General features: G+C 43.1%; 1 protein-coding gene across 2 annotated transcripts in view; it reads right to left on the bottom strand.

Annotated features, from left to right (window-relative positions):
* RREB1 (ras responsive element binding protein 1) overlaps positions 1–16631 on the bottom strand; it is a 68748-nt gene that overhangs the window by 35240 nt on the left and 16877 nt on the right. For both annotated transcript variants that reach the window (XM_013941827.2, XM_067290829.1), the window contains 2 exons: positions 7262–7406; positions 5945–6084 (listed from right to left, as the gene is read on the bottom strand). In XM_013941827.2, the coding sequence (XP_013797281.1) occupies positions 5945–6084; positions 7262–7406 (285 nt within the window). The remainder of the gene's footprint in view (positions 1–5944; positions 6085–7261; positions 7407–16631) is intronic.

Here is a 16631-nt window from a genome sequence, read left to right as displayed (position 1 = left end):
ACCAAGTCTTTTAGCAGTTACTGTGTTAGCGCTTGATAACTCTAGCAGTTCTTTCGTAAAATATCCTTGCTGGTACAATCTAAAACAGTGACTAAAAAGGGGAAGTATCAAGATTTTTGCCAAAACCAAAGGTCAGGAGGTCCACGGACATGTGTATGCTGGAGTGTTTTATACCCGTCTACCAGTATTTGACAATTGTGCGGAATACGACAACCTCAGAATTATCCAGCTGCATTAAAGAATGCAAGTTTTATATTTTGAGGTGCTAACTAGGAATGAGACCTGCCTATGTGCACACCAACAGTTGCACTAGAAAAGTAGTATGAAATTTCATAATGCTGCATGAAGATTACTTGTCATTCATATTGCAAGTTGCTTCCAGTAATAGAGTCAACTACTTGGAAAAAACTTTCTCCCCCCACCACGAACCTTTAGTTTTGGTTGACAAGTAATACAAATTGCATACCACATTTGGTTTTCAAATGCATTCACTCTCTTAATTTTGCAGTGTCACTAACTTCCACCCATAACTTCCTACAAAATGCTGATGAGGACAGAAAGCAATATGCTTCACAAAAATGAAGTCAGCAGGATTACGCCCTACTAAATGCATGAGGAATCTGAGACACAAGGAGGGAAAGTGAATTCCTGAAGTTCTTAAGTAGGCAGTAGCAAAAACAGGAAAGAAACTTCAGGGGGGTTTTGGGCTGGGAGGTTTGGTGGTTTTTTTGTTTTTTTTTTGTTTTTACACTGTGTATGATGTACTTTTGTTCAGTTACATTGCCTCTCTGTACATGCTTTAGTCTTCAATTGCTCTTTTCTACTAATGGTAATGATCAAAATCATCTCAGTACACTTAAATTAACACTAATTTATTTCTTTGACTATTTTATCTCCCAGTTGCTGATATAGAGAACTGTCATGAAGACCAGTAACTGGACAACAAACATAATATTCTAAGTAGCTGGAATTATTTTGACTCAAAAACCACTTCCTTTTGACTTAAATGAGGCTGCTCATGTGCATCGGCTAAAATGACTAAGACTGTTAGGTAGGTCCAAATGTCTTGCAGCATCCCACCACCTGACACCATGCACTGAGGAACAGGGATGTGGTGGCAAAGTGGGGAGTGTGCTGACCAACCTGACTGAATCGCAAGTCACACATGGCATCCTGCAAAACAATTTACACTCATTTAGGGCATTTAAATTGTCCACTTTTCTTCTGAGTGAAGCCATGCAACACCAGGACACAAGAGCAGCACTTCCCACCAGGGAGTGTTTTCAGAAACAAGAGTGGTTATCCTTGCAAAACTGGAGGCAGCAGACAACAAGCACCGACAGTCAAGGTGTCCTGACACTTTCCATTCTAGCACCTGAATTTTTCTGTTGCAATGTGTCTACCCATTTAACTGTTCAAAGCAACAGCTTTCCATGGTGGTGTTCAACCTTAAGCCAATCTGACTTTACAAGTTTCAGCAAAACTTGGGTAAGCTGTTTTGAAGAACAAGGTAGACTGTGAGTGGCTTTTGATTTTCTTTGTTTTGAAATCCTACAGAAGCACATTATCCTGGGGCAAGAGAACTGCTTTTGCTGTCCCTGTGAAAATATGCACAGGATTTGGCAAGTTACAAAGCTTAATATATTATATCACTGTTTGGACACGCTCATTAAAAGGCTGGAAAACTTCATCCACCTTGAACCCATTCACGACAGTACGCAGCTACTGGCACCGGTTACTAAGTCAGCTCAGGGACTGAGGCAGTCTCTTTCACACCCTGCAATATCTATTTTTTTTCCTATCTCCTAGGCTCCTATAAAAAATAGTTAGTAAAACCAAATCATGTCATTAAAAGCAATGTCCTGGTGAACAAAATATGATCAAAAAGTCCCCTGAACACTCACTAAGATACAGGCTTTTACCTTGTGTGAAACTGTACACGCTATCCTTGCTGAGAACTGATGTTGAAACATGTCTCTAAGAAAGGTGATAAATGCAATGTTATCAGCACCTCCCTCCTCTCCTCAGAAAGATACACGGGCATGAGAAGTAGAAGAAATGTCTCCCTGTTGCTGTGGGGAAGGAAAAATTGAAAACCTTTAACTGTTGGTACAGGGAGTACTGGAGAAAGCCTTTTGGAGGAGAGAGAGAGAGGAAATATAAAAGGTATGCTTTGGTTACAGAGAAACCAACGGAGGAATTTTATGGTGTACATACTTTTTCAAAAGCCACACGTTTTCCTTTAAGCCTGTTCCATTGTACTTGCCAAAGGAAAGAAGAGAAACCTCACAGAGCGCCTCGGGAGGCTTCTCCTCAGGAAGTCCTTACGTCTCCTTTCCTGGGGCTGCTGGTGTTGCTCAGAGCTGTCTGTCAGGCGACCTTTACAAGCGCATTACCATGTTTGACAGCAACCCGGAGCCACAAAACTTTCCAGAGAAGTTATCCCGCTCCCTAAGGTTTCTCATTTTCCCTATTGGCTGCACAGCAGCATTGCAGGGCTCTGCTAATTATATCAACACTCGGATACAAACTCACCAAAATAGATGGTGTCCGGAGGCGCCGGCTGCGGGGAACTGGCTGCCTTCTTTCAACAGGCCAGGTAGGGAGGCGAAGGGGTTGCAAAGCCCCGCTGTGCCACCTCCCACAGCTAATGGGGACGGCAGACGGCCTCGCTGGGGCCAGCGAGCGAACGTCGCTAATTAGGGTGCCGGTTCCAGGGCCGCAGAGGGACAGACACTGGCCGGGGGGTTAATGCCGTGAAGGATCCCCGGTGCCGCAGCCTATTGTTAGCCTGACAAAGGGCCCTATTATTGCTCCCATGAGCAGGGCAGCTCTTACCCTAATTAAGAGACAAAGATGCACGATTTAGGATTTTACATAATCAAGGAATCCTCTCCCAAGCGGGGAGCCCCTCTCGCACAATCGCTGGATTAAGCATTGTTTATTCTGCCCCAAGTAAACAATGAGGTGCTGCCGGCTCCAGCCTCTCCATGAGAAAGCAGCGCTCAGGAGGACAATGCCTTTTCATCCGACTTTGAACAGCTAACCCTGTGATGTGAAGTTGTTCACTTGACAGTATCTGGAAGGGCAAAGGCCCACCCTGGAAATTAGCTGCTCACATACCGATCCTGGGGCCACCAGGCATTACCTTGTCTGCTTCTTCAAAGAGGGGGGCCGGGACAGACAGACGCTCCGCGAGGGAGAGGCTGTATTTGCACAACAGCACCACAATGGCAGGATTAAAGGACCACAGCGAAGCTCCCGCATCCCCTGCCACTTTGCTGCTGCCTGGGGATGTAACCCTACAGGGAGGGTGGCAGCGTAGCGCTGTCAAGGCAATACACATCTGTGCATCGCACAGTCATTTTTATCCTAACAAATGTTGGAGCGCAAAGGAGGAGGGCGTTTGCCTTGCGGAGCGGCATGCCTAGGCTGATGGAGCAGCGCTTATTTTTGGTCAGACAAAATGGGCTGTGCTGGGGTACCTAAAGTGGTAGCTGCAAACCAACTGCCAGAACCAGAGCATCTGGCTCTGGAATGCACGACATCTGATTCCCCGCCGCACACAAGTCCTGATCAAGGGACTCTTACAAAAAAAAAACAAAAACAAAAAAACCCCTGAGTGTATTTTGCTCCCTGCCCTGTGGTCATAACACAGTTGCTATGCTTTTTCTGTTTTTTTCTTTTTTTTTTTTTTAACTTGATTTAAGGAAAGTTCTTCCTTCTCATTTTTCTACAGTAAGGAAACACCAGGATTTGATGAAAGCCTTCTGACATTTTCCAGTTTGCTCCCCCACCACAAACACACCCATACATACATGCCCCCTGCTCTGATATCCTAGCAAAATTTTCTCTTTCCATCACCTCTTTCACTCAAAAAACCACACACAAGCCTCACCAAGAGGCATCATTTCACTTACATTAAAGTCACATTAACTTAGGGCTGAGAATGGCACGCCACATTCAGCCTATTTTGTTGAATCCTACAAACGAACCAGGAATTACAGCCTCCAGCTGCCAAGGATTTCTACCTACTACTTCTTTTTGTGACGAAAGAGTCACCTCAACAACTGCGCTGACTACTCTGCTTACCAGAGGATTTTCTCCTAGGTTGGGCCAAGTAGACAGTGTCATTTGACTTGTCTAGACTAGGACAAAAGGTGTGTTTTAAACCAGATAGGCAGGGCAAGTTGCATACGAACATGATAGCTGACCAGGGAGAGCCTTGTTCTCTTGTCAAGCTCCCTTGTTTTGCCCTACCTCCACTGACATGTCTTAAATTGCTAAAGCAAACATTTGATAAAATCCCCCTTACCATCGTCTAAACAAGCCCATAAAGACATCCCCGCATCCCAGCACCGTCCTTAACTCCTGCTCACAGAGCCTCACAATCATGGCTTTGATTTAGAGACACTTTTCGGTCTTTGTTGCTCAGCACAACTACGGGTAGTAAAATCCATTTCAGGAGAATGTTATCCAGAAGCAAGCCTCCTAACAGAGAGTTGTGCAAGTGGAATAGTGTGTTTCTGCAGGCAATCTCTTTCTGCCTTGCAGCAGCAGAGTATAATGCTGCCAAGCGAGAAGGCTATCTGTTTTGGTATCTTTTATCCATTGCTGAAAACAAGAGAATCCACCTGTCTGCTCAGCTTCACAGCGTATAGACTCACAAAGAGATTACAACTTCATAAAAGCTCAAAAATGAGGCTGACATCAGGCTAAGTAGAATATGACAACTACCTTCTCTAAAGTGTATTGTATGGGAATTCTCTATTGTATGGGAAAATTTTCTCAGCCTCTCTTTCACGCAGAGCTCTATCAGAGAACTTTTTCAGTTTTGCTCTATAATGAAAATATACTCAATTTAATTCAGAAACAGCAAATCCCATCTAATTAACTGCTATTTGCTGGCCTAAGTTCAGGAAAGAGCTCTCCAACTCTTTTCCCCAATAATTACAGCACTTACAACTGTTCCCCCCCTCCCCAAATGGTTTTACATATAATTTCTAAGGTTCTCTAATAAAAAAGTTTAACTCCAGCTCTGCTCCATCTCATTCTAATAAGAAAATACATGCAGGAACAGAATGTTGACACTTCAAGATGCTGAATTCTGAACCCTTCTGAAAAGATCATTAAATAACCCAAACTCCTAAAATAAGCTTAAAACATAGACAAGCTTGTGCATATGGATAAACTAATTTTCTTAAATTGCAGCTCTTCTACATGTTTAAACTAGAGTTGGAATATCTCATTTGTATCTTCATGTATCTGTCTCTACTTTTGCCTGTGGTAAAAAACAGGAAGTAAAGAAGTATCAGGAGTCCCCAGAGCAATTACTTGAACCAAAACAGAAAACCCAAGTACCTTCTCAAACAATTAATAACTAATTTTTCCCTTTTAAGAGAAACCAGTTTAAGCCAAAATCCAAAACATTCCCTAACCTCAACAGACAGAAAAGCATAACACATTCTATTGCAAGGCTGGAACCAGAAACTCATCTATCTTCACTCACTCCCATGAAAAACAATAAAACCTTTATATCCAGCCTCCTTTTCCCCAGGCAGAAAATAGCATAGGTTGGTACCCGAATACTTTTATTAAGTTTTTCCTCATGTTTTAAGCATGTTGAAATTTTGTGATGCTCACATTTTACAGTCTTATGTAACAACTGAGATGTGCTTGGGGGATGAAGAAGGGCTGCTCTCATTTCCTCCAAAGACATACCCAGCAACTAGCTGGCAAGATTTCCTGTATTTGCAAAAAGTATTAAAATTAAGCCTAATAGCCCCCTGGTGACACAAGATGAGGCAGAAACATCCTTAAAACTGTTTAAAATTGCAAAGGGGGTCATTTAACAGGCGTGAGCTGAGCCTCCTTCTCTCCCTGTCCCCAGCAGGCTCCCTCAGGCCATCTGGTGACCAGAAATGCTCTCAGGCCTATTTCTTACCTCAGCGAGTTATCTGGATGTGTCTCCATGTGGGACTCCAGTCCATACTTGCAAAAAAAATCTTTGAAACACACTGGACAATGATAAACTTCCTCCTCAGCCTTCTTATCCCCTTCACCGGATTGAGAGTCCTCAACAACCTTCAGAGAGAGGGAAAAAAAATAAAACCTCACTAAAGTGAATTTTAAGCAACAAACCAAATGTGCAATCCATTCAGAGTCCTCTCAAAAATGAAGCAGCCCAGATACTTTGCTGCAGGTTACCAGAAATGACTTCATTTCGGCAAGAGAGAGAGGGTGAGCGATAGAGACTCTGCGTGTTGTGTGAGAACACGCACAGCAGAGAAGGAGGCTCCAAAAGAGATAAAAGTGTTTAGCTAAGTCATGGATACATCACTTCAGTTCTAATAAGAAACTGTGATTTGAACAACTTATAAACCTGCATGTTTATATACCACTAAACTAGCATCCCTCCCCCTTCAGAAAGCCAGGCAGGCTGTCAGCCTAAATTATTTATGCCACTGAGTTACTGCCAACTACTAACTCGAGCAGTCCACGGAAAAACAGTGAACTTCTGCACATTTTCTATAGCCCTCTTCTGATTACAGGAAGAAAAACATGCACAGAAACAAGGGCTGCTGAATTAATTCAATTGCTACTACTTTGCCATATAAAGATTGTAAGCGGAAAGGGTAGAGTTAAGTTTGGCAGCTGCCATACATTTTGTATAAATGACTGAAATGCAACAGAATATTTCATAAACAAAACCCTATGGAAACTTCTACCCTTCAAATGAATATTTTCTGGTTATTTCTGCATTTCTAATAATGCAGGATTATGCTCCTATGAAAGTGAAATACACTACAGATTTTTTTTCTCCAGATCAAAAAAATAAAACCCCCAAACCTAAGTCATTGCTACTTTTGAAGTAAACACTGTTTTCTGAAAGTTCAAATCACTATCTTGCAAGACTACTTTGAGCTAAATGGGGAAAAAAAAACTAGGGGAAAAGCTGCAGTGCAGAAGGAATAGTTCATCCTCTTCTCATCCAACATTAACTATGCAATATAAAATATAAGAGAAAATAAAAATTTAAACAATAATTAAAAAAGCTGGAATTCTTTTGAAGTCTGAAATTAGAAATTTGATTTCAACCTCAGAACATACTGTTAGTTACACAGGAAAAAATGGTATCTTGAAATATACAGGACTGTAACAAGACCACGTTTTTGTATTTCTATGCCATCTGCACAAATACAACGACTGAAAGTTTAGGAGGTAGGCAGGAAAGTCTTTCACTTTGTGCTCTGTAAAGAACCTTTTTTGCAGGTGTCCTTTCCTCTCTGTCTGTCTCAGCATCTTGACTAAGTTTCCGTTTAGACGATAATCGCCGGCGCTTCAGAGGAGATGGGGGAGTCGAACTCGCCATGCTGTTCGGGTCCTTCTCGTGAATCTTCATGTGCCTGAGCAGGAGGGGGAAGACGACAGTCTTTCAGCACACACATCAGGGCTCGAAAGTCCACGTACATTTTAATTACATTTTAATCCCAACATCCGCTGCCTCCTGGCCCCACGTGCACTGTACGTGTCCCCCGTCATGCCACCAGCAGCTTAGCATCCACTCCTCTCACTGCAAAGAAATGTCTAGTCTTCAGTTTGCTCTCCTCTTCTTATTTCAGACAGTACCTCAAATGAATCAGTATATACCAATCTGTCACAGCAGTGCTTACTAAATACATTTAGCCTTTTCCTTCTTATCCTTAACACAGCATATTGGTGCACCCCAAAATCCAATTTCAACTAAAACTTGGAAATTTGAGGTCAAGATGTATCTGGTAACACTGCTAAGCTGCAGCAGTTATTACTTGCAAAACTCCAAACTGCCAAAACATATTTACAAACCCCCAACACCAATGAAACAACTATTTTTTGTCACATAAAGAAATTGAAAAGGAAAAAAACAGTTCTGTAGAGTACACCCATATGTCTTCAAAAAGTTTTAAATTCTATAAATGCAAGATGTTGTGTTCCTAAACAGCAGCAGATAGACTGATACAAATCTAGCATGTTTCTTTGGCTCTTGGATGCGAAATGAGGGACAAAATGGCCCATGAAGCAATCTCATGAATGCCTGTATACTTGATCCACTTGCCTCTCAGTTTTCCGTATTTGCAGTCTGAGGAAGACACTCCCCTCCAGTTCCATTCAATTAGATGAAAGGTATCATTCCTATGCTGCTCTTTCTGAGTACTCAAAGCTCAGGCAGTTCCCCCCCACAAACAGATGTAGGGCTTTTCGCCCTTTTTAGCCTTCAAGTTTATAGCACTCAAGTGCTTTTGAAAAGAAATCAAACTTAGGCTCCCACATCTCTTAAGTGCAATGGAAATTTTTGCTTCTAACAGTTAAAAATCAGAGTGCAGGGGACAGTTTGTCCACAGGACTGATTTCAAAGCAGCACAAGGGAGACAATGTTAATGGCATTTGCTCACGCTCCTTCAGAAGTCACACCACTCACTCAGCTCAGGACTGTGGCATTTAACCTGACTGCCCACTATCATGTTCAAACATGAGAGAATGTTGTAATCTAGATGAGTCTTGTATGTCCTCATAACTGCCTGAGTCTTATGACATAAAATCAATTTTAGGTTTGGATGCCAGGGACATGATGCTTCAAGATAACACACTGGACCAAACTGACCCACGGTCAAACTCCCCTGAAGCCAATGGGGGAAACGCTGGCTGTGTGTGTCTGTCACACTGGGGGGTTCAAGGAGGAGAGAGCATCTGTGTGTGCCTGGCAGGACAGGCAGAAACACTGCTGAATTTGTCTTGACCTCTTTCCCCATCAAGCACCTGGCTAGGACCAAAAGGAAGCTTTAATCTTGGAGGATTTGGCTCTCTCCAGGTTATAAAGGACACAGGGAGAAGTCAGAGGGCTGACGCAGCCTCAGAAGTGCTGTGCACTCCCCTTTCTTAGCCCTGCGGTAGCCCCACAACACTATACACCAACAGCGACTGATTTATTTGCATGAATCTAAGCTACCTGGTCTCGCAAAATCTACAGGCAAGTCATCTACAGGTACTGTGGCTTGTCACCTTCCAGGCTCTTTTCATTTTCTTTATTCTTTTTTTTGGTTAGATTTTTTCTACAGTGCTGCTCTAATTTCTCATGCTAGCTAAGCCAATCCCAGAGCCTTCTGTGGATGATAAATCAACAGTGCTAAGAGCAGTTGCCTGGATTCATGCAAGAATAACAAAAAAGAAACCAGTCTATTTGTTCAAAGGACTTTTATCACAATGGCTGAAGATGAACTTGAAAAGCAACTGGGAACAACAGTAAGCCAGAAATGTAGTATCCAGTTGCACAAGCAAAACAAAGCCTGGAAGGTGGGTTTTTTGGAGTTTTTTTGTTATGTTTTTGTTTTTGGTAAAAACTGCTTTCCAAGTTGTGATGAGCTCTTGAAAGTGAGATACAGGCTTGTGCATGTGCCTGTCTGTCCTCTCCACCCCAGACACAGACAGACCCACAAGGCCTGCATGCTCAGCCTTCTGGCAGCTTGGCTGATGCACAGCTAACATTGTTTGGCCGGTTACTCTTCAGAGAGCTAGAGAGCAAAAGCAGTCAGGCAAAATCACATTCACCCAGAAAACAAACAAGCAAACAGAAAATCCCTTCCATACAGTAAGTGTGGGACTTTTTGTTTCTGTGTTCTTTTAAAGATTCCTTTTTGTCACTAACAAGCGTACAAAATTCCTGTTCAGTAGCTACCCATGCAAAACAGCTTCCTTAGGGCTAGGTTCTTTCCTCCTGCTGTTTTTCCATCTGTTTAACTCTGCTTGTTTCAGTGGAGCTGCTCCTCCTTGAGAGGGGTGCGATGGCACATCTATGGTGTACAAACAGGAGAAACTGTTGAGATCTCCAAGCTCCTGTCAGCCCAGCCTGGCACCTCTACATGGCATCCTGGTCCATCCAGCCACGTTTGCAATATAATATATGCTAAGAAGGCAGGGTTTGTTAATTCGGGTGCAGCCTGACAGTGCTGGGCCATGCTACATCTGGTGGCAGTCACCAGCACTCCCGGCTGCACTCACATGCCCGCTTCTGCCATGCCTGTGCTGGAGCAGAACCCGTGCCCACAGCAAGGAATGTGGGAATTCCTTCATGTTTCAGCTTTGCACATTTGAAAGGAAGCGGCCTGAGTGTATTGAGCTATAAACAGGAAGACACCCCATCTGCACCTTTGACTTTTACTGTGTAGGTCAAATATCACAGACACTGTGATAGCTCTCTGCATGCAATTAAGGGGGGGGGAGAGAAAAAAAACAACCCCAAAACCAAAGCAGCAAGTTCCAGAGTTCTCAAGCAGAGTCGCAGCATGTCTGCATTACAGCAAGCAGGTTTATTCCTTTGACAGGTTAAGCGAGTTTCACTACATCAAGTCAAGGGTGGAGAGGAAAGGGATTACTAGAGCTACAACCCAAGATAAGCAGGAAGATAAAGGAAAACAGTACAAAGGATAGACACAATCTTCATCTCTCTCTTTTACTTTGCAACAGGGATGTCATTCTGCCTCGAGAAAACATTTATCACCCAGCTTGGCTTGAACTGCAGCAGATGCCAAGTCGCATCCACATCCACAGCTTTCTCTTTTAAAGTTAAACACTCCCTTCACCAGGGATCCTTTTATTTAAAAAGTTTCCTAGCTGTAATTAAAGGGCGGGGGGGAACAGGACAGTATTTGTGTTGTCTTATCCTCCTTTAAAAGATTTTACCTTGATTAGATCTTACATGTATCACTGAAAATGCTCGACCTCACTATTTAGCCTGCCAAGATATGAGGAGAACAGGAACAAAGCTGTGCTTAAAAGTTGTTTTCCCATTGTGACTACAACGTGTTTTGGCCTGACAACACTGGCATACTTTGAATACGAAAGCCAGGTTCATAAGTTGGCCTGGCTTTCAGCATCTGCAGTGATAAAGGAAACTGATACGAGACTCTTCAATTCTAAAAAGTAAAGATAAACACTCAACATTTTAAATGCGGAAGCAAAAAAAAAGAAGAGCAAAATAAAAGAGATGCACAGAAAAGCTGATGTTCAGCCACAGATCCAGGTTGCAATAGTATGTGCCAAGCAGCTCTTAAGTGACAACTACTTCAGCTCAGAAGAGAGCCAGAACCACGGCTGACGGAACGTTACTTTCTTCTAAATTAAATCAATGAATTGTGGCTCTGAGCCATCCTACAGAGCAACACAAAAAACAGCGAAGGAGCGAGGGAATGCATAAAGTCCTTCTGAAATCTGTACTTCATATGGGGGCTATTAGCCCACCCAGCACACATGCAGGTACACATGGACTTGGACAGCACTGAAAGTGGAACACTAAAATGCAACTAGGATTAACAGGATGAAATGAAGGAGGTAAAAATTGAAGCTGAATACCAGGGATGACTTCTTAGCTCTTAAGTGCTAGCTGGTCTTGATTAATCTCTCAGAGAAAGTGGTGGAACTCTATTTAAGATGAGACCAGACACTGTGCCAGAAGAGGAATTTGCAAAGAAACAGAAAGCGGAAATTAAGTCTTTTCCAAACAAGGTCTGTTCTACCTCTAAACTGAACTCTCATGTTTAAGAATTGCTATGCAAAAAATGCAGATAACTTGCTACACACTACGCTTTTTGCAGCACAGCTGTATGTGAAAAAGCTCTCCTCATATCCTCTTCTCACCCCCTCACAAGAAGAATTTCACAGGTGAGCCAAGAGGATCAAACTGTGCTATGACTGTGTGCCAGTCAGCCCTCTAACAAAATCCCATTTTTCAGCTGCTGTACTGGTTTATTCCATCCTCTTTATGAGAATCATCTTCCTCTTCTGCCACAACTCTCCTCTTCCCTCTAATGGTCACGTGAACACAGTGACTAAGATGATACTGCACAAGAATTCCACCAGCTCCTCTCCGTTTTTTTTGCTTTTGCTTTTTTTTAAACAAATAGGCAGAAAAAGTCTTCATCCCAACACTTGCACACAGAGTATGATTTCATAAGGGTGAATATTCTACCAGAACAGTTACAAGTGAAGAACACTTCACTACTTTTCATTGAAGAGAAGACTTTTGTAAAAATAAACAAATACAGAACTCAAGTGCCTTACTCCCTTTTCCCCCGTTTGGATGGTGGTTTATCAGTGCCTAAGGGAGGTGACTCATGGCGGGAGGGAGAGGGGGGGACAAAACAAAAAACATGTGTCCTACTGCACTGATATGTAGCTTCTACTGGTCACATCTCAGTCTGAATTGCATCTCCAGAAAGGCTGCAGTCTTTTCTTAATGCAGAGGGGATTTGCATGTTGATCATATAAGCTTTCTGGAGGTCTTGAAGCAGGGCAGCCTACAGCATCATTGCCAAAGCCAGAACGTGGGAAGATTTTGACTGGCTGGCTCAAGGATAGACCTAGGAGTCAAATGCATCCTGAGAGAGGCAACTGCAAAACGCAGCTGCTCCCAGTTCCTGGGTCCCACTGAATTATGAACAAAACCAGGAGGCCCTGCTTTGCATGCAGATCAGCTGATCAGCACCATTTTGTCTCTCGGAGAAGCAGCATCCCGCAGCATGTGTGGGAATCGTTCACCTCTAACTCTGGGAGGAGGAAAGCACCTTAGCAGCCTAGGCTGCCACAGCTGCTGCCTTGCTCCCCATTCCTAAGAGAGACGGGGGCTGCCTGGCTTGGCAGCCAGGGCAAAAGCAGCATAAGGAACAAGAGGGCTCTATCTGCAGCCTCTGAGCATGGTCCAGGGTTCAAGTCTCTCCCCTCTAACTTCAGCAGCACAAGCACTGCTGGCTTTCAGTCAAGGGAGATTTACGCCAGGTAGGTCTGATTAGAAGGAGTAGCATGTCCAGAGGGGGAGCAGCAAGCGATTTCACTGAGGCCTGGTTGGGAAAGTCCCAGGATCTAAATCAAGATTAATTCTTGAGCGCAGGATTCAGTGCATGTATAAACACCCTCCTCCTCCCTCACATCTCCACTCCTGTGAAAACACAGTGGGAAGACCAATGAATCTGGGCATTATCAGTTCAGAGAGATCACTTGACAGGATCAGGTTTGGGTTCTGGCTTCATATCCCACATATTATTCTAAGTTTCTTCACTTTACCACTAGATGTACCCTATACTCTACTGTACTTGCACACAGCTGTTCCTCATCACCCTCATGATTTCTGAAGTCTGATACCAAATTCAAGAGGATGATACTCATACACCTTATAGCTATCTGAAGACAGGAGCAAGCCACACATCCAGTTAGAGACTAAGAATAAAAAAACAGAGCCTTCTATGCTTTATCTTATTTACGATATACTTTTTTTTTTTTTTAATAAAGAGCTACTCAAGTTCACCAGGCTAGTCTCAGAAGGACTGAGGTGCTCAGATGCCCTAAGGACAATTTAGCTGACACAACTGCTTTACCTATTCCACTGTTTTCTTCCCTGGGATCTTTCAGTTAATGCTGCTATTTTCAAATAAAAGTAAGTAATCTCCCAAGAATCAATGTATTTTCAATAATCCACAGTAAAGAGCATATTTATCACTCAAAACATGAGCAAACATCTCTGTATAAAAAAAAGTCTGCTTTGTCTAAGCTTCAACTTTGTACCACCATATCAGATCTAATGAGTGCAAGATGCATGGAAGAAAGGTTGAAATTCTGTCCATTATATTCTTTGAGGTCCCACTTAATGAAAAATAGCTCACAGAGTAAGAGAAGCCAGCCTTCAAAATTACAATGGTCTGTCTCTTTTGAGAGACACATCAAGGTTGCATCATCTTTGTCACTGTTTCATTCTGCTTTGCAAATCTTACTTCAGCCTAAATGATCTAGAAATGCAGGAAAACCACACGGAACTCCTCTTCATCACTTCCGCCATTTGACATTCTTGGGAAGCAAATTCTGAACAAACAGAAAGTGAAGCAGCAGCATTTTCAGGAACAATCACTTAATATACTGCTTAATATACTGCTGCCAACCATCTTCTTAGAGTCTCGTGCATATGACTGGAACTTAAGTCCAAAGTACAGTAACATTATACCCTTGGGTTAAGGAGTTTAGTCAGTTGTTTGTTTGTTAAAACATGTAGAGAATCTGTATCGACAATGTATTTCCAGTGCTAATTACCAACAGCAGCCACTTAAGAGAGCAATTCGCCCAGCCCTTGCCAGTTGTGATTACAGAAACCAGAAAGATGCAGATAATTTTGCAAATCAGATATGATCCGTAATTGGAAGAGCTTCTGTTTGTCTTTTCTTACTGACTTGTCTGCTACTTGTAGCCTCAAAAAAAAAAAAAAGTAGACTGACAGGCACGCACACTTCACGGCAAGTCAACAAACATTCCAATACCAAGAAGCCAACATTTTGGGCTATGCCCTCTTACAACTGTGGAAAAATCTCAAAACAGATTTCAAGTGCCCCCAAACATTCTAGTGGCACGCAGTGATTAATGCTAGCATGGGATAAACAACGAGAAGCTGCACAGCAAGGCATCTCTACGGCTAAGCTAATAAGAAAGCCATTGCAAATAATACAGTGAAGTGATCCCATCAGAAGAGCAGGGTGGGGCAAACATGTCCCAGGAAGGATCAAATTGGAAAGAGCTGACTCATTTTGGCCCCATGTCTGCACCCAGGCAAGGCAGGAGATCCTCAAGCCAGTGCTGCCCAAGCTGGTGTCACCTTGCCAGTGCAGCTGCCTGGCTTGGGAGCCTCACGGTGGCCCAGCACAGATCAGCCCCCTGTGCTGTGGGGGGCGTCTCAGCCCCCTGCACAATGACCTGCAAACTGCCGCCTCCCACGGTGCCGTGCAGATGTGCTTTAAGCATCTCTGCAAGTGTGAAGCGGGTTGCTGCGTTGTCTATCACCCTATGTAATGAGGCCCACCCCTCAAAGTCAAAATAACCTTATGGCAGGGTGGCAGATGGCATCATTAGAATGACATGAACATTATTATTTAAATTTGCCAAGGCTACCTGAGTGCTCTAAGGCTGTGAAAGTCATCTGTGATTATGTTTAAATGACAGCTCAGAAATCCCTTTCCAGTGCCACCAGGGAAGCCTGCAAATTTAACCAGTTTCATGCAGCTGCCAATATATGATACATAAGGATATATGATAAACACACATGCACACAAACCATTTTGTATTTTTCTCCCAGAACAAAATTTTGCTTTGCTGTGGATAAAGGCAAGCTGTTAGCATGAGTGAGAAGAAAGACAGTGACATACAAATCCAAAAGGGGGAGGGGGGCAGAGTACCATTTCTGAATAATTATGCTGTATTCACGGATATTTAAGCAACTACTTGCTACGCAGAATCAGCAAGTTCAAACAAGCTTAGATTGATACAACTGCATTCCCACCTTGGCTCAAAGCTACCCCTGCTCTCTACCAGAAGCGGTGTCAGAGCACCTCGAAGGAAAAGAAGGAGACAAATATTTGCCTGATGATGCTGGGACAGGGAAGTGATTCAAAACATGCCTCCAAAGCAAAGCTTCCCAAAGGACAGGAGAAGAAAGCGTTCATTTGCAGTTCTCATCAAATCTTGCATAAGAGACAGCAAAAGAGGACAGAAAGGCAATGTGAACTTCCCAGTATCACTTCACCAAACCGCCTGCATGCAGTTTGCAGTAAATTCAGAGAGGACCCAAATTAACAGTGCCAAACACTGCACGGAGACTGCTACGTCATAAGAAACTGTTTAATAAGGGACAGCTTAGAAGAAAGATCTTTCAGAGGCTCCTGTGATTCTTTAAGCTTGGAGAGAAAAGTTTACTAACAACAGTAAAATTAAGCAGGGACAATATTTTAAAAACAGTGTACCAAAAATCTGGCTGAGGACATTCTGAGTTGCTATTTTCTTTCATCTTTTTGGCAACTTGTGGTTTTCAGGCACCTCCTTTAGTTATCACACTATATAAGTTTAGCCACTGACTTTGTAGTTGATTTCTTAGGAGACTTCATTTTAAAAGAAAAGGAAGTGTTATTAGATGGTGAGGACAGTTAAAACAGTTTTAAATTTTAGCATCAGGAGAAAAAAAAAAGAGAGAGAGAGAAGGGATGTCAGAAAGGGAAAAAAGTTTTATCCTGAAGAGTAAACATGGTGAAGTCGTCCCAGGTATGTCCTGTCTCTCCCCAAAACCTCACCCCTTAACAACCAAGCAAACATAACCCTCAGCTACTTCCCAGAAACCAGGCAGAGCCCTAATGCAGTTGCTGCCCTGTCACACTCTACTATTGAGCAATCCTGATGGCACAGGGCACAGAACAACTTGCTGCGTCACACAGCTCAAGGAGGAAAAAATAGACTGCCGCAGCAATGCCGGGGATGCTGCGCAGATGGAGCTGACCACCACCCCTCCCGACACACACACACACACACACACACACACACACACAAGGAAGCTGCACCAGATAATAAAAGCACATCTTCGTTAAAACGGGGTCTCCGCATTCTCCTGATACCAGCAGTTACCAAGTGACTGGAGAGGCAAGGAAGTACGGGTTATCGCTGCACACACAACTTCTACAAACTTTTCCCAGCGCTAAGGTCTGCATCCCAGTAGGAGAAGTTTCACGTGTTTAGACCATTTCCTCTCCTGTTCCTGAACATGTGGTCCTGCTTCCTCACCAACCGTGATCTCACAG

Source organism: Apteryx mantelli, chromosome 2, assembly GCF_036417845.1.
Source record: "Apteryx mantelli isolate bAptMan1 chromosome 2, bAptMan1.hap1, whole genome shotgun sequence".
NCBI lineage: Eukaryota > Metazoa > Chordata > Aves > Apterygiformes > Apterygidae > Apteryx > Apteryx mantelli.
This window is presented reverse-complemented; position numbering and strand designations above follow the sequence as displayed.